Raw genomic sequence first — 22,083 nt, forward strand, 5'->3', positions numbered from 1 at the left:
GTTGACAGTGCATGTCAGAGCAAAAACCAAGCCATGAGGTCAAAGGAATTGTCCGTAGAGCTCAGAGACAGGATTGTGTCGGGGCACAGATCTGGGGAAGGGTACCAAAACATTTCTGCAGTGTTGAAGGTCCCCAAGAACACAGTGGCCTCCATCTTTATTAAATGGAAGAAGTTTGGAACCACCAAAACTCTCATCCTAGAGCTGCCCGGCCAAACTGAGCAATCAGGGGAGAAGGGCCTTGACCAAGAACCAGATGATCACTCTGACAGAGCTCCAGAGTTCCTCTGTGGAGATGGGAGAACCTTCCAGAAGGACAACCATCTCTGCAGCACTCCACTAATCAGGCCTTTATGGTAGTGGCCAGACGGAAGCCACTCCTCAGTAAAAGGCACATGACAGCCAGCTTGGAGTTTGCCAAAGGGCACCTGTGTATTTTATTTGTATTTATTAATCTTTATTTAACTAGGAAAGTCAGTTAACAACAAATTCTTATTTACAATGACGGCCTACCAAAAGGCAAAAAGCCTCCTGCGGGGACAGAGGCTGGGATAAAAAATTATAAAAGAATCTCATACCATGAGAAACATTCATACCATGAGAAACATTCATACCATGAGAAACATTCATACCATGAGAAACATTCATACCATGAGAAACATTCATACCATGAGAAACACATCACAGGCAGATTCTCTGGTCTGATGAAACCAAGATTGAACTCTTTTGGCCTGAATGCCAACTGTCACATCTGGAGGAATCTTGGTGGTGGCAGCATCATGCTGTGGGGATGTTTTTCAGCGGCAGGGACTGGGAGACTAGTCAGGATCGAGGGATAGATGAACGGAGCAAAGTACAGAGAGATCCTTGATGAAATCCTGCTCCAGAGCACTCAGGACCTTAGACTGGGACGAAGGTTCACCTTCCAACAGGACAAAGACCCTAAGCACACACCCAAGACAACGCAGGAGTGGCTTCGGGACAAGTCTCTGAATGTCCTTGAGTGGCCCACCCAGAGTCCAGACTTGAACCCAGTTGAACATCACTGAAGAGACCTGAAAATAGCTGTACAGCAACGCTCCCCATCCAACCTGACAGAGCTTGAGAGAATCTGACGAGAAGATTGGGAGAAACTCTCCAAATACAGGTGTGACAAGCTTGTAGCATCATACCCAAGAAGACTCGAGGCTGTAATTGCTGCCAAAGGTGTTTCAACAAAGTACTGCGTAAAGGGTCTGAATACTTATGTAAATGTGATATTGTTTATTTAATTTTTTCTAATACATTTGCTGAAATGTATAAAAACCTGTTTTTGCTTTGTCATTATGGGGTATTGTGTGTAGATTGATGAATTAAAACGTCGTTTTTTTTAAATAAGGCTGTAACGTAACAGAATGTGGAAAAAGTCAAGGGGTCTGAATATTTTCTAATTGAATACCATTTAGGAATGTGCCAACTGTCCCTCCAGCATGATCCCGTGGTTGAACAGGTACCATCACGCCCGCGGCCTGGTCGGCACAGAGCAGGGTGAGCTGTACCCAGGTCTGCCTCCATGACAGTAACAGATAGGGCCTGGTCGGCACAGAGCAGGGTGAGCTGTACCCAGGTCTGCCTCCATGACAGAAACAGATAGGGCCTGGTCGGCACAGAGCAGGGTGAGCTGTACCCAGGTCTGCCTCCATGACAGTAACAGATAGGGCCTGGTCGGCACAGAGCAGGGTGAGCTGTACCCAGGTCTGCCTCCATGACAGTAACAGAATCACAGGCAGACAGTAGGGGGGGTATTGAATCACAGGCAGACAGTAGGGGGTATTGAATCACAGGCAGACAGTAGGGGGTATTGAATCACAGGCAGACAGTAGGGGGTATTGAATCACAGGCAGACAGTAGGGGTATTGAATCACAGGCAGACAGTAGGGGGTATTGAATCACAGGCAGACAGTAGGGGGTATTGAATCACAGGCAGACAGTAGGGGGTATTGAATCACAGGCAGACAGTAGGGGGTATTGAATCACAGGCAGACAGTAGGGGGTATTGAATCACAGGCAGACAGTAGGGGGTATTGAATCACAGGCAGACAGTAGGGGTATTGAATCACAGGCAGACAGTAGGGGGTATTGAATCACAGGCAGACAGTAGGGGGTATTGAATCACAGGCAGACAGTAGGGGGTATTGAATCACAGGCAGACAGTAGGGGGTATTGAATCACAGGCAGACAGTAGGGGGTATTGAATCACAGGCAGACAGTAGGGGGTATTGAATCACAGGCAGACAGTAGGGGGTATTGAATCACAGGCAGACAGTAGGGGGTATTGAATCACAGGCAGACAGTAGGGGGGTATTGAATCACAGGCAGACAGTAGGGGGTATTGAATCACAGGCAGACAGTAGGGGGTATTGAATCACAGGCAGACAGTAGGGGGTATTGAATCACAGGCAGACAGTAGGGGGTATTGAATCACAGGCAGACAGTAGGGGGTATTGAATCACAGGCAGACAGTAGGGGGTATTGAATCACAGGCAGACAGTAGGGGTATTGAATCACAGGCAGACAGTAGGGGGTATTGAATCACAGGCAGACAGTAGGGGGTATTGAATCACAGGCAGACAGTAGGGGGGTATTGAATCACAGGCAGACAGTAGGGGGTATTGAATCACAGGCAGACAGTAGGGGGTATTGAATCACAGGCAGACAGTAGGGGGTATTGAATCACAGGCAGACAGTAGGGGGTATTGAATCACAGGCAGACAGTAGGGGGTATTGAATCACAGGCAGACAGTAGGGGGTATTGAATCACAGGCAGACAGTAGGGGGTATTGAATCACAGGCAGACAGTAGGGGGTATTGAATCACAGACAGACAGTCACAGGCAGACAGTAGGGGGTATTGAATCACAGGCAGACAGTAGGGGGGTATTGAATCACAGGCAGACAGTAGGGGGTATTGAATCACAGGCAGACAGTAGGGGGTATTGAATCACAGGCAGACAGTAGGGGGGTATTGAATCACAGGCAGACAGTAGGGGGTATTGAATCACAGGCAGACAGTAGGGGGTATTGAATCACAGGCAGACAGTAGGGGGGTATTGAATCACAGGGGTATTGAATCACAGGCAGACAGTAGGGGGTATTGAATCACAGGCAGACAGTAGGGGGTATTGAATCACAGGCAGACAGTAGGGGGTATTGAATCACAGGCAGACAGTAGGGGGTATTGAATCACAGGCAGACAGTAGGGGGGTATTGAATCACAGGCAGACAGTAGGGGGGTATTGAATCACAGGCAGACAGTAGGGGGGTATTGAATCACAGGCAGACAGTAGGGGGGGTATTGAATCACAGGCAGACAGTAGGGGGGTATTGAATCACAGGCAGACAGTAGGGGGTATTGAATCACAGGCAGACAGTAGGGGGTATTGAATCACAGGCAGACAGTAGGGGGGTATTGAATCACAGGCAGACAGTAGGGGGGGTATTGAATCACAGGCAGACAGTAGGGGGGTATTGAATCACAGGCAGACAGTAGGGGGGTATTGAATCACAGGCAGACAGTAGGGGGTATTGAATCACAGGCAGACAGTAGGGGGGTATTGAATCACAGGCAGACAGTAGGGGGGATTGAATCACAGGCAAACAGTAGGGGGTATTGAATCACAGGCAGACAGTAGGGGGTATTGAATCACAGGCAGACAGTAGGGGGTATTGAATCACAGGCAGACAGTAGGGGGTATTGAATCACAGGCAGACAGTAGGGGGGTATTGAATCACAGGCAGACAGTAGGGGGGTATTGAATCACAGACAGACAGTAGGGGGTTTTGAATCACAGGCAGACAGTAGGGGGGGTACTGAATCACAGGCAGACAGTAGGGGGGGGGTACAAAATAGTAGATCTTTATAGATAGAAGGTACTCCAAGACGAAGGCCTATGCTGAAGCGCGTGTGAATTAAAAAAATAAATAATATTTGTTCCATTGAACATGCCGTAACAATAAAAGTAATTTTAAATATATGAAGAGTGCCTTTATTGGTACCGAAGGCCTATGCTGAAGCGCGTGTGAATTAAAAAAATAAATAATATTTGTTCCATTGAACATGCCGTAACAATAAAAGTAATTTTAAATATATGAAGAGTGCCTTGGTCCTCCTTGGTCGTGGTCCTCCCTCCCTTTTAACAATAAAAGTAATTTTAAATATATGAAGAGTGCCTTGGTCCTCCTTGGTCGTGGTCCTCCCTCCCTTTTAACAATAAAAGTCATTTTAAATATATGAAGAGTGCCTTGGTCCTCATTGGTCGTGGTCCTCCCTCCCTTTTCACAATAAAAGTCCTTTTAAATATATGAAGAGTGCCTTGGTCCTCCCTCCCTTTTAACAATAAAAGTCATTTTAAATATATGAAGAGTGCCTTGGTCCTCCCTGTTTTTCTGGCCAGCTCCCTCATGGGTGTCTCAGAGCTGAACGTGTCCTGATTAGAGGGGACACATGGAAGATCAGCGGTAGGACTGGTTTTGAGGTCCAGATTTGAATTGACCCATAATCCTCCTGTTTATCCAATAAAATCAGGAGAAAAACAAAAAGAACCAGAATGACTGATTAAACCTCTTTTAATTGACATATTAAGTCAAAACGAATGTTCAGTATGCACAAAATTACACACATTAATTGACTAAATTAAACAACTGTTAAAATGTCCATTATATCAGTAATTTAGTCCCATTAGCACTCAGTGCTGCCTAGCACTGGTACTGAGGAGGTTCATGACCATAAATATTATTCAACAACTGTAGATCAACCATGGCAAAGTCCACACACAGTCATACAGGCTGGACTGAAACCTGTCCTGAACAGCAGATGGACCCCTGTCCTGTTTCTGCACCTGTCCAGTACAGCAGATGGACCCCTATCCTGTTTCTGCACCTGTCCAGTACAGCAGATGGACCCCTATCCTGTTTCTGCACCTGTCCAGTACAGCAGATGGAATTAACTAGAACTACAGAGCACTTGGAAAGTATTCAGACCTTTTCCACACTTTTTTTATTTACCAAAACGTTCTAAAAACCTGTTTTCGCTTTAGTCTGTGTGTCCTGTTGTCCTTTCAGTCCTCCCTGCAGTAAGTCCAGTCCTCCTATTTCCTCCCCTGCAGTAAGTCCAGTCCTCCTATTTCCTCCCCTGCAGTAAGTCCAGTCCTCCTATTTCCTCCCCTGCAGTAAGTCCAGTCCTCCTATTTCCTCCCCTGCAGTAAGCCCAGTCCTATTTCCCCCCCTGCAGTAAGTCCAGTCCTCCCATTTCCTTCCCTGCAGTAAGCCCAGTCCCCCTATTTCCTCTCCTGCAGTAAGTCCAGTCCTCCTATTTCCTCCACTGCAGTAAGTCCAGTCCTCCTATTTCCTCCCCTGCAGTAAGCCCAGTCCTCCTATTTCCTCCCCTGCAGTAAGTCCAGTCCTCACCCTATTTCCTCCCCCTGCAGTAAGCCCAGTCCTCCCATTTCATTCCCTGCAGTAAGCCCAGTCCCCCTATTTCCTCCCCCTGCAGTAAGCCCAGTCCTCCCATTTCCTTCCCTGCAGTAAGCCCAGTCCTCCTATTTCCTTCCCTGCAGTAAGCCCAGTCCCCCTATTTCCCCCACTGCAGTAAGTCCAGTCCTCCTATTTCCTCCCCTGCAGTAAGTCCAGTCCTCCTATTTCCCCCCTGCAGTAAGTCCAGTCCTCCTATTTCCTCCCCTGCAGTAAGTCCAGTCCTCACCCTATTTCCTCCCCCTGCAGTAAGTCCAGTCCTCCTATTTCCTCCCCTGCAGTAAGCCCAGTCCTCACCATATTTCCGCCCCTGCAGTAAGCCCAGTCCTCCTATTTCCCTCCCTGCAGTAAGTCCAGTCCTCCCTGCAGTAAGTCCAGTCCCCCTATTTCCCCCTGTAAGGGATTTCTGCCCTCAGTTCATACAAGAGACCACAGAAAACTTCTTTGATCAGAGGTTAGTTTGTTTAATAAGGATTGCAACTCCAGAGTAAACACACTCGGTTTTCAAGATTTCCTTTTATCCCCTGCGAGGTTCAAGTCCATGATCCTCCTTTAATCTGATTACAAAGATGTCCCCAGCTGCAGTAAGTCTCCCAGTCCTCCTCATGTTCCTGGACATGGTATCCCTGCAGTAAGTTTCCAGTCCTCACACCTATAAATTCCTACCCCCTGCAGTAAGTCCAGTCCTCCTATTTCCTCCCCTGCAGTAAGTCCAGTCCTCCATTTCCCCCCTGCAGTAAGCCCAGTCCTCCTATTTCCTCCCCTGCAGTAAGCCCAGTCCTCCTATTTTCCCCTGCAAGTAAGTCCAGGATTTCCTCCCCCTCAGTTCATACAAGAGACCACAGAAAACTATTCCCTTTGATCAGAGGTTAGTTTGTTTAATAAGATTGCAACTCCAGCAGTAAGCACACTCCGGTTTTCAAGATCCAGTCCTCCTTTCCTCCCCTACAGTAAGCCCAGTCCTCTATTTCCCCCCCAGGATGATGTCCTTTAATCTGATTACAAAGATGTCTCTATTCTCTGTCTCTGTTGCCCAGTCCTCCTTTTGTGTTAAGCCCAGTCCTCCGTCTCCCAATCCTCCTCTTCCCCTGCATTGCTATCATGTGCTGGCAGTAAGTAAGACTGGACATGGTATCCCCTGCAGGAAGTCCAGTCCTAGAGTTTCAACAAAACGGGCATCTTTTGTATTTCCTCTTCATGCACTTATAAATGTCTCTACCACTGATTCTTATTTCTCTCCTGCAGTAAAACATTAATCATTGTACCCTTTGTAAATACAGGTTTTCCCCTATAATGTACAGATATCCCCTATAAGCCCAGTTCCTTTCCTCCCCTGCAGTAAGTCCAGTCCTCCTCCTCCTATTTCCCCTCCCCTGCAGTAAGCCCAGTCCTCCTATTTCCTCCCTGCAGTAAGCCCAGCAGTAAGTCCAGTCCTCCTATTTCCTCCCCTGCAGTAAGTCCAGTCCTCCTATTTCCTCCCCTGCAGTAAGCCCAGTCCTCCTATTTCCTCCCCTGCAGTAAGCCCAGTCCTCCTATTTCCTCCCCTGCAGTAAGCCCAGTCCTCCTATTCCCTCCCCTGCAGTAAGCCCAGTCCTCCTATTTCCTCCCCTGCAGTAAGTCCAGTCCTCCTATTTCCTCCCCTGCAGTAAGCCCAGTCCTCCTATTTCCTCCCCTGCAGTAAGCCCAGTCCTCCTATTTCCTCCCCTGCAGTAAGCCCAGTCCTATTCCCTCCCTGCAGTAAGCCCAGTCCTCCTATTTCCCTCCCCTGCAGTAAGCCCAGTCCTCCTATTTCCTCCCCTGCAGTAAGCCCAGTCCTCCTATTTCCTCCCCTGCAGTAAGCCCAGTCCTCCTATTTCCCTCCCCTGCAGTAAGCCCAGTCCTCCTATTTCCTCCCCTGCAGTAAGCCCAGTCCTCCTATTTCCTCCCCTGCAGTAAGCCCAGTCCTCCTATTTCCTCTCCTGCAGTAAGTCCAGTCCTCTTCCTATTTCCCCTCTGCAGTAAGTCCAGTCCTCCTATTTCCCCCTCTGCAGTAAGTCCAGTCTTCCTATTTCCCCTCTGCAGTAAGTCCAGTCCTCCTATTTCCCCCCCTGCAGTAAGTCCAGTCTGTACTCTATCAGGGTAAAGTTGGTGATTTTGGCGATGGGCTCAGGGATGACGAACTCTCTGACCCGTGTGTAGCCCACGTTCTCATACAGCCTCTGTGCATCAGTCTGCACTACAGACGTGTAGAGGACCACCGCAGGGAAGCCCCTCTCCCTGCTGAAGTCTGCCACTGTCCTGCTGAGGGCCTTGGCGATGCCCATCCCCCGGTGTGTACGACGTACAGACAACCTCTTCAGCTCCATGCAGCCTGGTTCCCTCTCCGCGGGCAGGCAGGCCACCGTTGCCACCACCCGGCCGTCGCTCTCAGCCACCCAGAAACCCGAGTCCTTGTTCTCCAGGTAGGTCTCCTGGATGTGGTCGAGGTCCTTCCTCAGGGAGGTGTCGATGTAGCTGTTGAAGAGGTAGCCCACCAGCTGCTTGGCCCCGGCCAGGAGGAGAGTGACCCCTACTACAGGCAGCAGGACGGACTTGGAGCTGGCCAGCAGGGCGCAGAACGTGACCATCAGGATCATCTGGGTCAGGGGCTGTTTGAGGAGGTGCATGAAGGAGGAAGGGACGTGCTCGCTCATCCCCATGGTGAAGATCTCCTTCACGGTCTCCTTGTCATCTTCCTCAAATCTTCGGATAGTGATGCCAGCCATGGCACTGGTGGGTGGCACTGCTCTGTCCTTTAATAGAGAGGACACAGTGAGAGCTGACAGTCTACTCAGTGCAACCTACCGTTCAGTCCAACAGACAAACCTAGTCATAAACTTGAGTCTACTCTGTACTTTATTTATCATGAATCCATTTCCTGCCAAGGCAGCAGCTACTCTTCCTGGGGTTTATTATGGATCCCGATTAGTTCCTGCCAAGGCAGCAGCTACTCTTCCTGGGGTTTATTATGGATCCCCATTAGTTCCTGCCAAGACAGCAGCTACTCTTCCTGGGGTTTATTATGGATCCCCATTAGTTCCTGCCAAGGCAGCAGCTACTCTTTCTGGGGTTTATTATGGATCCCCATTAGTTCCTGCCAAGGCAGCAGCTACTCTTCCTGGGGTTTATTATGGATCCCATTAGTTCCTGCCAAGGCAGCAGCTACTCTTCCTGGGGTTTATTATGGATCCCATTAGTTCCTGCCAAGGCAGCAGCTACTCTTCCTGGGGTTTATTATGGATCCCCATTAGTTCCTGCCAAGACAGCAGCTACTCTTCCTGGGGTTTATTATGGATCCCCATTAGTTCCTGCCAAGGCAGCAGCTACTCTTCCTGGGGTTTATTATGGATCCCCATTAGTTCCTGCCAAGGCAGCAGCTACTATTGCTGGGGTTTATTATGGATCCCATTAGTTCCTGCCAAGGCAGCAGCTACTCTTCCTGGGGTTTATTATGGATCCACATTAGTTCCTGCCAAGACAGCAGCTACTCTCCCTGGGGTTTATTATTGGATACCCATTAGTTCCTGCCAAGGCAGCAGCTCGTCTTCCTGGGGTTTATTATGGATCCCCATTAGTTCCTGCCAAGGCAGCAGCTACTCTCCCTGGGGTTTATTATTGGATACCCATTAGTTCCTGCCAAGACAGCAGCTACTCTTCCTGGGGTTTATTATGGATCCCCATTAGTTCCTGCCAAGGCAGCAGCTACTCTTCCTGGGGTTTATTATGGATCCCCATTAGTTCCTGCCAAGGCAGCAGTTCCTGCAAAATTAAGGCAGTTTATACAATTTGAAAATCATTACAATACAATAAGTAATTATTTTGTGGCACCTAACTACACCACTGTGTGACGGAGAAGGTAGAAACTAGGGCCTGTAGGACCTGCCTTGTTGATAGTGTTGTTAAGAAGGTAGAAACTAGGGCCTGTAGGACCTGCCTTGTTGATAGTGTTGTTAAGAAGGTAGAAACTAGGGCCTGTAGGACCTGCCTTGTTGATAGTGTTGTTAAGAAGGTAGAAACTAGGGCCTGTAGGACCTGCCTTGTTGATAGTGTTGTTAAGAAGGTAGAAACTAGGGCCTGTAGGACCTGCCTTGTTGATAGTGTTGTTAAGAAGGTAGAAACTAGGGCCTGTAGGACCTGCCTTGTTGATAGTGTTGTTAAGAAGGTAGAAACTAGGGCCTGTAGGACCTGCCTTGTTGATAGTGTTGTTAAGAAGGTAGAAACTAGGGTCTAGGGCCTGTAGGGACCTGTAGGACCTGCCTTGTTGATAGTGTTGTTAAGAAGGTAGAAACTAGGGCCTGAAACTAGGACCTGCCTTGTTGATAGTGTTGTTAGGACCTGCTTTGTTGATAGTGTTGTTAAGAAGGTAGAAACTAGGGCCTGTAGGACCTGCCTTGTTGATAGTGTTGTTAAGAAGGTAGAAACTAGGGCCTGTAGGACCTGCCTTGTTGTTAAGAAGGTAGAAACTAGGGCCTGTAGGACCTGCCTTGTTGATAGTGTTAAGGCAGAGCAGCGCTTTATTATGGACAGGCTTCTCCCCATCTTAGCTACTGTTGACAGTTTACAATCCAGGGTTCCTCCAAGCAGTTTATTCACCTCAACTTGCTCAATTCCTACATGATTCATTTACAATGTTTAGTTAAGGTTTAGGGTTTAGTGAATGTTTTACACAGTCACTCGTCTCAGGGCAAAAGTCTCCCCTTCTCCAAACATCTTGTATCGAATCAGAATCCCGTAACTCGTCATTGTTATTCAATTTAGTCATTTCCTGTCTACTTGGCTGAGGCCATAGGGTCGTTTTAGTCTGCCTACTTGGCTGAGGCCATAGGATCGTTTTAGTCGGCCTACTTGGCTGATGCCATAGGATCGTTTTAGTCTGCCTACTTGGCTAATGCCATAGGGTCGTTTTAGTCTGCCTACTTGGCTGAGGCCATAGGGTCGTTTTAGTCTGCCTACTTGGCTGATGCCATAGGGTCGTTTTAGTCTGCCTACTTGGCTGATGCCATAGGGTCGTTTTAGTCTGCCTACTTGGCTGATGCCATAGGGTCGTTTTAGTCTGCCTACTTGGCTGATGCCATAGGATCGTTTTAGTCGGCCTACTTGGCTGAGGCCATAGGGTCGTTTTAGTCTCTGCTTTGCTGAGGCCATAGGGTCGTTTTAGTCTCCTCTTGGCTGAGGCCATGGGGTCGTTTTAGTCTCCTCTTGGCTGAGGCCATGGGGTCGTTTTAGTCTCCTCTTGGCTGAGGCCATATGGTCGTTTTAGTCTCCTCTTGGCTGAGGCCATGGGGGGTCTCCTCTTGGCTGAGGCCATAGGGTCGTTTTAGTCTCTGCTTTGCTGAGGCCATAGGGTCGTTTTAGTCTCCTCTTGGCTGAGGCCATGGGGTCGTTTTAGTCTCCTCTTGGCTGAGGCCATGGGGTCGTTTTAGTCTGCCTACTTGGCTGAGGCCATAGGATCGTTTTAGTCTGCCTACTTGGCTGAGGCCATAGGATCGTTTTAGTCTGTCTACTTGGCTGAGGCCATAGGGTCGTTTTAGTCTGCCTACTTGGCTGAGGCCATAGGGTCGTTTTAGTCTGCCTACTTGGCTGAGGCCATGGGGTCGTTTTAGTCTGCCTACTTGGCTGAGGCCATAGGGTTGTTTTAGTCTGCCTACTTGGCTGAGGCCATAGGGTCGTTTTAGTCTGCCTACTTGGCTGAGGCCATAGGGTCGTTTTAGTCTGCCTACTTGGCTGAGGCCATAGGGTCGTTTTAGTCTGCCTACTTGGCTGAGGCCATAGGATTGTTTTAGTCTGCCTACTTGGCTGAGGCCATAGGATTGTTTTAGTCTGCCTACTTGGCGTTGTTAAGTAGGGCTACTTTACCTGTCCTTATTATTCCATTGCTGATGACGTTTTGTCGTTATTGCCGGGTTCACGCGCTAGTCGGGAACTAGGAAACTTCAACCAGTTAGCAAGGCAAACGTTTCAGAGTTTCCTAGTTCTGACTAGCACGTGAATGTGGCAGGAATATGTGGTGATCCAAGCCCATGCTTCCTTCGATATGATTTAATTCTCTCCCAGGCATGTTTACCAAGCAACAGATCATTAGGAATGACATGTAGAGGCCATCGTATTTACAATGTTTATCATTGAAAGAATGTAGCCAACTACATTTCCTAATGTTTTGCTTAAAAGTTAATCTTGCATTTTAACTTTCTACTGGAAAAAAATAAGAAAAAAGAAAAGAGGAGAAAAGTAACCGACACATGAGCCAGACCGCTGTCTGGTGACCCAATGAAGAGATCAAATATATATTTCATCCCAGTGGAAAAGTGCAACAGAAGCTGAAAAAGTGCAACTAAGGCACGAAATTACTTATTTTCCATGATTTGGAGCGAACCCTGACTGAAGCTGGGCAGAATATACAATAACAAGCTATTTAGATCTGCAGCAAGGTCTTTTTCTATGTTTTATCTAAGAATCCTGCATTAACGAATCCTGCATTAACGAATCCTGCATTAACGAATCCTGCATTAACAAATCCTTTATTAACAAATCCTGCATTAACAAATCCTGCATTAACAAATCCTGCATTAACGAATCCTGCATTAACGAATCCTGCATTAACGAATCCTGCATTAACGAATCCTGCATTAACGAATCCTGCATTAACGAATCCTGCATTAACAAATCCTGCATTAACGAATCCTGCATTAACGAATCCTGCATTAACGAATCCTGCATTAACAAATCCTGCATTAACAAATACTGCATTAACAAATCCTGCATTAACAAATCCTGCATTAACAAATCCTGCATTAACGAATCCTGCATGAACAAATCCTGCATTAACAAACAAATCCTGCATTAATGAATTAACGAATCCTGCATTAACGAATCCTGCATTAACAAATCCTGCATTAACGAATCCTGCATTAATGAATCCTGCATTGAACAAATCCTGCATTAACAAATCCTGCATGAACAAATCCTGCATTAACAAATCCTGCATTAACAAATACATGAACAAATCCTGCATTAACGAATCCTGCATTAACGAATCCTGCATTAACGAATCCTGCATTAACGAATCCTGCATTAACGAATCCTGCATTAACGAATCCTGCATTAACGAATCCTGCATTAACGCGACCTCTGTAGGGTTGGTGTTCCCATAAGGCCATATCTCCATGTTATAGCGCGTGTTAATGGAAGACAGACAGAAGAACCGCCTGTTCTAATTATACCTATCTCGCATGCTCCGAACAACTGTGTGTATTAGAAAATGACCACCAAAATCGTGTCGCCACTGAAAAATACTCTCGGCTGCAACTGTGGTAAAGCCGGGTTAACACAGTGTCTATTTTGCAATTGTGAGTTTAATTTGATGTGATATGAAAGTAAAGGGCTTTGTATTTCTAGAAGCGTATCGCAATTGAGAATCGGTTCAAGTTTAGATGGGGCATCTGGCTGTTTTTGCTGCCAAAGCCAGTCTACCTGGAGCGTCCTCTCTGTTTTTGCTGCCAAAGCCAGTCTACCTGGAGCGTCCTGGCTGTTTTTGCTGCCAGAGCCAGTCTACCTGGAGCGTCCTCTCTGTTTTTGCTGCCAGAGCCAGTCTACCTGGAGCGTCCTCTCTGTTTTTGCTGCCAGAGCCAGTCTACCTGGAGCGTCCTGGCTGTTTTTGCCAGAGCCAGTCTACCTGGAGCGTCCTGGCTGTTTTTGCTGCCAGAGCCAGTCTACCTGGAGCGTCCTGGCTGTTTTTGCTGCCAGAGCCAGTCTACCTGGAGCGTCCTGGCTGTTTTTGCTGCCAGAGCCAGTCTACCTGGAGCGTCCCTGGCTTTTTGCTGCCAGAGCCAGTCTACCTGGAGCGTCCTCTCTGTTTTTGCTGCCAGAGCCAGTCTACCTGGAGCGTCCTCTCTGTTTTTTGCTGCAGTCAGAGCCAGTCCTCTCTGTTTTTCTACCAGAGCCAGTCTACCTGGAGCGTCCTCTCTGTTTTTGCTGCCAGAGCCAGTCTACCAGCGTCCTCTCTGTTTTTGCTGAGCCAGTCTACCTGGAGCGTCCTGGCTGTGTTTTTGCTGCCAGAGCCAGTCTACCTGGAGCGTCCTCTCTGTTTTTGCTGCCAGAGCCAGTCTACCTGGAGCGTCCTGGCTGTTTTTGCTGCCAGAACCAGTCTACCTGGAGCGTCCTGGCTGTTTTTGCTGCCAGAGCCAGTCTACCTGGAGCGTCCTGGCTGTTTTGCTGCCAGAGCCAGTCTACCTGGAGCGTCCTCTCTGTTTTTGCTGCCAGAGCCAGTCTACCTGGAGCGTCCTGGCTGTTTTTGCTGCCAGAGCCAGTCTACCAGAGCAGTCTACCTGGAGCGTCCTGGCTGTTTTTTGCCAGAGCCAGCTGCCAGAGCCAGTCTACCTTGCCAGAGCAGTCTACCTGCCAGAGCCAGTCTACCTGGAGCGTCCTCTCTGTTTTTGCTGCCAGAGCCAGTCTACCTGGAGCGTCCTCTCTGTTTTTGCTGCCAGAGCCAGTCTACCTGGAGCGTCCTCTCTGTTTTTGCTGCCAGAGCCAGTCTACCTGGAGCGTCCTCTCTGTTTTTGCTGCCAGAGCCAGTATACCTCTGAAAATAACATAAAAAGGGTGTGAAATACATCATTACGGTGATGATTTTGGAATTTTGAAAGTGACGTTACATATGTTGACAACTTGATTGCTGACAAGCAAAACATTCTGGGACTACGATGATCTAATAGTGGTCTAATGAAACAAATACCAAAATATAGTTTTTGGGTGGAATTTTCCATTCAGGAGAAAAGTTAAGGTTAGACTCTTTAAGAGTCCATCTTGGCCTACGACAAACAGTACCAATCCTGGAACTCCCAGTAATGGATACCAAAAATCTTTGGTTAAAATCACATTATTTGGTGTAAAAATCTGAAGCTAGATTTGGCAGCCGTTTTCAACCCATTCTGGAACTTTGAGGGTTTATGACAATAGCTAGCCCCTCTAGTAATTTAGTAGGATCTCCATGGTCTCGCCTAGGGCTGTTGCGGTGACCGTATTAGCGCCACACCGGCGGTCACGAGTCATGACGCCAGTCAAATTCCACGTCACTGTTTAGTCACGGTAATTAAGCTTCTCCAAGCTCTGATGCTGCTGATGGTCATTAGTAGTCTACCAAACTTGCTACATGTCTGATTCTCATCACTCTATTGTCCCTCTAAATCACTCTGACATCAAAGCAAATGTAATGGAAAATCTAATCAAACACTTCATGAGAGCCCATGTTGCGCAACATTTCTATAAGCTATGCAATAGAGAGAAAACAGAGTGAAGAAAACAGAGTGAAGTGAGAAAACAGAGTGATGGCCTCTATTAAAAAGAGGAGGATCCCATCGGCTTTCTATAGACTAGGTCTACTATATTTATTTCTCAACTTTCCTAATATTATGCAAATATTAAGCACATTGTTTATCTTTACATAACGTGAAGAAACAGTCTAATAGTTCATCAGCATTTTAAGCTAAACATTCTGGTCTGTTGCGTTAGCCACATTGCGTAAAAAAAAAAAAAAATGTTGATGCTAGTGGTTGTATTAATTTGGGATTTATCGCATCTCACAACTGTCCCAGACTATGTTTGGAATATATTTTTCCACAGAATATGTACTATGGGGAAAGGAGATTGACAAGATAGGCTAATGCTTTCGCTGTTTCGGTAGGTCTACTCATCTTGTTGGCTGACGAAAAGTAAATGTGAACAGTTCTTCCAATAGCTTCAATATGCACCTCAGAATTGGATGAGGATGGGCACAGTTGCGTCCCCGATGTGTCCGTCTTCACTTGTAGCCTGTGAGAAAGACCCGATCACGTGATGGAGAGCCGTGTGAGTGAGACGAGAGGTTCTTCGGAGCAGGCAGCACTCAGGGAGAAGGGCTGCAAAAAGGTATGGATATTTTAGGGTGCATCGTGGTCACACAAACGGGATCCCGCAGGGAAATCCGAGGCATTATCAAGTGCTTCTCACAACAACAAAAAAACAATGCAGAGCTCATGCATTTCAAGCGACTTTTTTCCCAAATCATCATTAGTGTCTCATCATGCAGCCTTACAATGTATTAATGTATTAAACATCAAAACATACAGGCCAATGTTTGTAGAACAACTAAAGTTACATTAACGACTCTAAATTAAGCATCTAGGAGGACCTGTTTCTTTGTTGACCCATCAACACAGAATAGCAGTGTGTGCGTTTTACAGCTCTGTTCAATTCTATTCTCCATTCTGTAAATTAATATCAAATAATGCCACGGAATTCTAAGCAGATCTTGTCTGTTAAATGAACTAGTGTAGCCCACAGCCATATGGCACAGCCAGATCAGGACCTAACATAAGGACAGGACCTAACATAAGGACAACTAAATGAACTAGTGTAGCCCACAGCCATATGGCACAGCCAGATCAGGACCCTAACATAAGGACAGGACCTAACATAAGGACAGGACCTAACATAAGGACAACTAAATGAACTAGTGTAGCCCACAGCCATATGGCACAGCCAGATCAGGACCCTAACATAAGGACAGGACCTAACATAAGGACAACTAAATGAACTAGTGTAGCCCACAGCCATATGGCACAGCCAGATCAGGACCCTAACATAAGGACAGGACCCTAACATAAGGACAACTAAATGAACTAGTGTAGCCCACAGCCATATGGCACAGCCAGATCAGGACCCTAACATAAGGACAGGACCTAACATAAGGACAACTAAATGAACTAGTGTAGCCCACAGCCATATGGCACAGCCAGATCAGGACCTAACATAAGGACAGGACCTAACATAAGGACAGGACCTAACATAAGGACAGGACCTAACATAAGGACAACTAAATGAACTAGTGTAGCCCAAGCCATATGGCACAGCCAGATCAGGACCTAACATAAACATAACATAAGGACAACTAAATGAACTAGTGTAGCCCACAGCCATATGGCACAGCTAGATCAGGACCTAACATAAGGACAACTAAATGAACTAGTGTAGCCCACAGCCATATGGCACAGCCAGATCAGGACCTAACATAAGGACAGGACCTAACATAAGGACAACTAAATGAACAGTGAGCCTAACATATGGCACAGCCAGATCAGGACCTAACATAAGGACAACTAAATGAACTAGTGTAGCCCACAGCCATATGGCACAGCCAGATCAGGACCTAACATAAGGACAGGACCTAACATAAGGACAACTAAATGAACTAGTGTAGCCCACAGCCATATGGCACAGCCAGATCAGGACCCTAACATAAGGACAGGACCTAACATAAGGACAGGACCTAACATAAGGACAGGACCTAACATAAGGACAACTAAATGAACTAGTGTAGCCCACAGCCATATGGCACAGCCAGATCAGGACCCTAACATAAGGACAGGACCTAACATAAGGACAACTAAATGAACTATTTACAGCCATATGGCACAGCCAGATCAGGACCTAACATAAAGGACAGGACCTAACATAAGGACAACTAAATGAACTAGTGTAGCCCACAGCCATATGGCACAGCCAGATCAGGACCTAACATAAGGACAGGACCTAACATAAGGATACCTAAATAAGGACAGGATTTAACATAAGGACAGGACTAAATGAACTGGAGTGTAGCCCACAGCCATATGGCACAGCCAGATCAGGACCTAACATAAGGACAGGACCTAACATAAGGACAACTAAATGAACTAGTGTAGCCCACAGCCAAGGCACAGCCAGATCAGGATATAAGGACAACTAAATGAACTAGTGTAGCCCACAGCCATATGGCACAGCCAGATCAGGACCTAACATAAGGACAGGACCTAACATAAGGACAGGACCTAACATAAGGACAAGTCAGAGTAAACTATTCTGTTCTTCTGAAATACACTACATTTTCTTCATATCATGTTTCTTTAGACCTGTCTAAAATAAATAATGGATTTATTGTGAAGGTGTAGGATATATTACATGGATTTATTGTGAAGGTGTAGGATATATTACATGGATTTATTGTGAAGGTGTAGGATATATTACATGGATTTATTGTGAAGGTGTAGGATATATTAAATGGATTTATTGTGAAGGTGTAGGATATATTAAATGGATTTATTGTGAAGGTGTAGGATATATTACATGGATTTATTGTGAAGGTGTAGGATATATTACATGGATTTATTGTGAAGGTGTAGGATATATTACATGGATTTATTGTGAAGGTGTAGGATATATTACATGGATTTATTGTGAAGGTGTAGGATATATTACATGGATTTATTGTGAAGGTGTAGGATATATTACATGGATTTATTGTGAAGGTGTAGGATATATTACATGGATTTATTGTGAAGGTGTAGGATATATTACATGGATTTATTGTGAAGGTGTAGGATATATTACATGGATCTATTGTGAAGGTGTAGGATATATTACATGGATCTATTGTGAAGGTGTAGGATATATTACATGGATCTATTGTGAAGGTGTAGGATATATTACATGGATTTATTGTGAAGGTGTAGGATATATTACATGGATTTATTGTGAAGGTGTAGGATATATTACATGGATCTATTGTGAAGGTGTAGGATATATTACATGGATTTATTGTGAAGGTGTAGGATATATTACATGGATTTATTGTGAAGGTGTAGGATATATTACATGGATTTATTGTGAAGGTGTAGGATATATTACATGGATTTATTGTGAAGGTGTAGGATATATTACATGGATTTATTGTGAAGGTGTAGGATATATTACATGGATCTATTGTGAAGGTGTAGGATATATTACATGGATCTATTGTGAAGGTGTAGGATATATTACATGGATTTATTGTGAAGGTGTAGGATATATTACATGGATCTATTGTGAAGGTGTAGGATATATTACATGGATCTATTGTGAAGGTGTAGGATATATTACATGGATTTATTGTGAAGGTGTAGGATATATTAAATGGATTTATTGTGAAGGTGTAGGATATATTAAATGGATTTATTGTGAAGGTGTAGGATATATTACATGGATTTATTGTGAAGGTGTAGGATATATTACATGGATCTATTGTGAAGGTGTAGGATATATTACATGGATTTATTGTGAAGGTGTAGGATATATTACATGGATTTATTGTGAAGGTGTAGGATATATTACATGGATCTATTGTGAAGGTGTAGGATATATTACATGGATCTATTGTGAAGGTGTAGGATATATTACATGGATCTATTGTGAAGGTGTAGGATATATTACATGGATTTATTGTGAAGGTGTAGGATATATTACATGGATTTATTGTGAAGGTGTAGGATATATTACATGGATTTATTGTGAAGGTGTAGGATATATTACATGGATTTATTGTGAAGGTGTAGGATATATTACATGGATCTATTGTGAAGGTGTAGGATATATTACATGGATCTATTGTGAAGGTGTAGGATATATTACATGGATTTATTGTGAAGGTGTAGGATATATTACATGGATCTATTGTGAAGGTGTAGGATATATTACATGGATCTATTGTGAAGGTGTAGGATATATTACATGGATCTATTGTGAAGGTGTAGGATATATTACATGGATTTATTGTGAAGGTGTAGGATATATTACATGGATCTATTGTGAAGGTGTAGGATATATTACATGGATTTATTGTGAAGGTGTAGGATATATTACATGGATCTATTGTGAAGGTGTAGGATATATTACATGGATCTATTGTGAAGGTGTAGGATATATTACATGGATTTATTGTGAAGGTGTAGGATATATTACATGGATTTATTGTGAAGGTGTAGGATATATTACATGGATCTATTGTGAAGGTGTAGGATATATTACATGGATTTATTAAGACTTATCAAATGTAGATGTTCCAAAAGGTCTGCATCAGTGGCTTGTAGGCTGTGTGTGGAAGCCAGGAGATGCTAAATGTGTTCGTGTTAATTAACGGTCAATTACCGTGAGACCGGCAGTTATTTGCTTGACAATCACCGGCTAACGAAATTCCGTGACCCCCACAGCCCATCTGGCCTCACCTGAATGTCACCTGACTGCATTGCCTGGAAACCCAACTCAGGCGGAAATTAGGATTTGAATTGTATTGTTTATTTCACCTTTATTTAACCAGGTAGGCCAGTTGAGAACACCTTTATTTAACCAGGTAGGCTAGTTGAGAACACCTTTATTTAACCAGGTAGGCCAGTTGAGAACACCTTTATTTAACCAGGTGGCCAGTTGAGAACACCTTTATTTAACCAGGTAGGTTAGTTGAGAACAATATCTCATTTACAACTGAGACCTGGCCAAGATAAAGCAAAGCAGTACGACACAAACAACAACACAGAGTTACACAGGGAGTAAACAAACATACAGCCAATAACACAATAGAGAAATATATATACAGTGTGTGCAAATGAAGTAAGGAGGTAAGGCAATAAAAGAGGTCAATAGTGGCGAAATATTTATAATTTAGCAATTAACACTGGAGTGATAGATGTGCAAGTAGAAATACTTGATCAGGAAGTTTCCTCTCATGACCTCTACAGGCCGCCAGATTTTTTTATAGAATTATATTTTAACTTTCTTTACCGGTTGTCCATGTGGTTGGTCCTTTTGGCAGTAGAAATGTGAGACAATATATCCACAGGAATATATAATTATGTCCTATTTTTTAAAGCGCTGGAAGAGTATTCAGATTTCTACCTGAAGCATGTACACAACCGTGTAAAGACGTGCACGCATAACGTTACTTACCGAGCTGCTGTGTTTTCATCTTCGGCTCGAGCTCATGTGAAATACATCTGAACGATGCACCAGCGCTGTGAAAAACTGTTGCAATTATACTTTCCTGTGGATATATTGTCTCACATTCCTACCGCCAAAAAAAAAAGACCAACCGTACGGAAAACTGGTCAAGTACGTTAAAATATATAATTGTATTCAACATTTTTGGCTTGTAGAGAAAACTGTCCTTATTCAAACGCTCATCTCTGCCTGACAAGAGTTCAATGCAATTCAATGTCGGGTCCCAGACAACTGACCGCAGTGTCAATGTCCTATATTTCAGTAATCCAATTAATACGACATCAAACCTGATCTTCCCTAGCTATTTGATACCTAGCTATATTAGTTAGTCGTTTCTATCGACTAGCAAATAGCACGTAACTCTACTGGAAAACTAAACCTAGCTATTTACTCCGAATGGTTACCTAGCGAGATAGCAAGTTATCTTTTTATCCAACCATTATTTAACTAGGCCGATAGTCAGATCATATATATTTTGCATTCCATCAAAACACGTGTATGATTAATCTTTCAGCTGTAATGGAAACGATTTTGTAAGAGAGAAAATAAAAACCCCCACCTGATTTTGACACGTCTCTGAGAAATATAAATCCTTTTGGAGAGGAACAAGTATCGGTTCTGTTGATTGTGGTTCGGATGTCCGCATTCACGGACATAGGAGGGGTTTAGGGGATGTCTTGTTTCCCATTGGCTGACAGGAACATCCATCCATTCATTCATTCGCTCCATCCTACTCTTCAATTCAAGGCGGCAGCTAAACAAGTGAAATATATTGCTATCTTGCTATGCTATATTCATAGGATTCCGTGTGGCTCAGATGGTATAGCTGAGGCTTGCTTACAAAGCAAGGGTTGTGGTTTCGGGACCAGCACTAGAATGTCTGCATTGTGTCCCGCAAACCCCTCTTTTTACGCTTCTGCTACTCTCTGTTCATCATATATGCATAGTCACTTTAACCATATCTACATGTACATACTACCTCAATCAGCCTGACGTACCGGGGTCTGTATGTAGCCTTGCTACTGTATAAAGCCTCTCTACTGTATACAGCCTCTCTACTGTTTATAGCCTCTCTACTGTTTATAGCCTCTCTACTGTATATAGCCTCTCTACTGTATATAGCCTCTCTACAGTATATAGCCTCTACTGTTATAGCCTCTCTACTGTATATAGCCTCTACTGTTATAGCCTCTCTACTGTATATAGCCTCTACTGTATATAGCCTCTACTGTTATAGCCTCTCTACTGTATAGAGCCTCTCTACTGTATATAGCCTCTCTACTGTATATAGCCTCTACTGTATATAGCCTCTCTACTGTATATAGCCTCTACTGTATATAGTCTCTACTGTATATAACCTCTCTACTGTATATAGTCTCTCTACTGTATATAACCTCTCTACTGTATATAGCCTCTCTACCGTATATAACGTCTCTACTGTATATAGCCCCTCTACTGTATATAGCCTCTACTGTTATAGCCTCTCTACTGTATAGAGCCTCTCTACTGTATATAGCCTCTACTGTATATAGTCTCTACTGTATATAACCTCTCTACTGTATATAGTCTCTCTACTGTATATAGCCTCTCTACTGTATACAGCCACTCTACCATATATAGCCTCTCTACTGTATATAGTCTCTACTGTATATAGTCTCTCTACTGTATATAGCCTCTCTACTGTATATAGTCTCTACTGTATATAACCTCTCTACTGTATATAGCCTCTCTACTGTAT

The 22,083-nt window shown here is 44.7% G+C and overlaps 1 protein-coding gene and 1 long non-coding RNA gene across 52 annotated transcripts; both read right to left on the bottom strand.

The window, feature by feature from the left end:
- Positions 1-4,586: 4,586 nt before the first annotated feature.
- Positions 4,587-6,012, bottom strand: LOC127915692 (uncharacterized). Of its 2 annotated transcripts, XR_008091652.1 has the most exons (3): positions 5,621-6,012; positions 4,877-5,523; positions 4,587-4,835 (listed from the first exon to the last, which is right to left on the bottom strand). It is a non-coding gene; the product is annotated as an uncharacterized LOC127915692 (long non-coding RNA). The 2 variants fall into 2 exon arrangements; XR_008091651.1 differs by having other exon boundaries at positions 4,877-6,012.
- Positions 6,013-7,245: 1,233 nt separating this feature from the next.
- Positions 7,246-21,367, bottom strand: LOC118402427 (N-acetyltransferase 8-like). Of its 50 annotated transcripts, XM_052496006.1 has the most exons (6): positions 13,920-14,086; positions 13,674-13,696; positions 13,361-13,401; positions 13,198-13,320; positions 13,078-13,159; positions 7,246-8,278 (listed from the first exon to the last, which is right to left on the bottom strand). In XM_052496006.1, the coding sequence occupies exon 6, from the start codon at positions 8,249-8,251 to the stop codon at positions 7,583-7,585; it is 669 nt and encodes a 222-aa protein (XP_052351966.1). In that variant the 5' UTR covers positions 8,252-8,278; positions 13,078-13,159; positions 13,198-13,320; positions 13,361-13,401; positions 13,674-13,696; positions 13,920-14,086; the 3' UTR covers positions 7,246-7,582. The 50 variants fall into 50 exon arrangements, with proteins under 50 accessions (XP_052351966.1, XP_052351953.1, XP_052351954.1 ...); XM_052495993.1 differs by lacking the exons at positions 13,078-13,159; positions 13,361-13,401; positions 13,674-13,696; positions 13,920-14,086 and adding exons at positions 13,037-13,077; positions 14,102-15,418; positions 20,905-21,367 and having other exon boundaries at positions 13,198-13,279; XM_052495994.1 differs by lacking the exons at positions 13,361-13,401; positions 13,674-13,696; positions 13,920-14,086 and adding exons at positions 14,102-15,418; positions 20,905-21,367 and having other exon boundaries at positions 13,078-13,118; positions 13,198-13,279.
- Positions 21,368-22,083: the final 716 nt, after the last annotated feature.

The sequence above is a fragment of the Oncorhynchus keta genome, chromosome 35 (assembly GCF_023373465.1).
Source record: "Oncorhynchus keta strain PuntledgeMale-10-30-2019 chromosome 35, Oket_V2, whole genome shotgun sequence".
Taxonomy (NCBI): domain Eukaryota; kingdom Metazoa; phylum Chordata; class Actinopteri; order Salmoniformes; family Salmonidae; genus Oncorhynchus; species Oncorhynchus keta.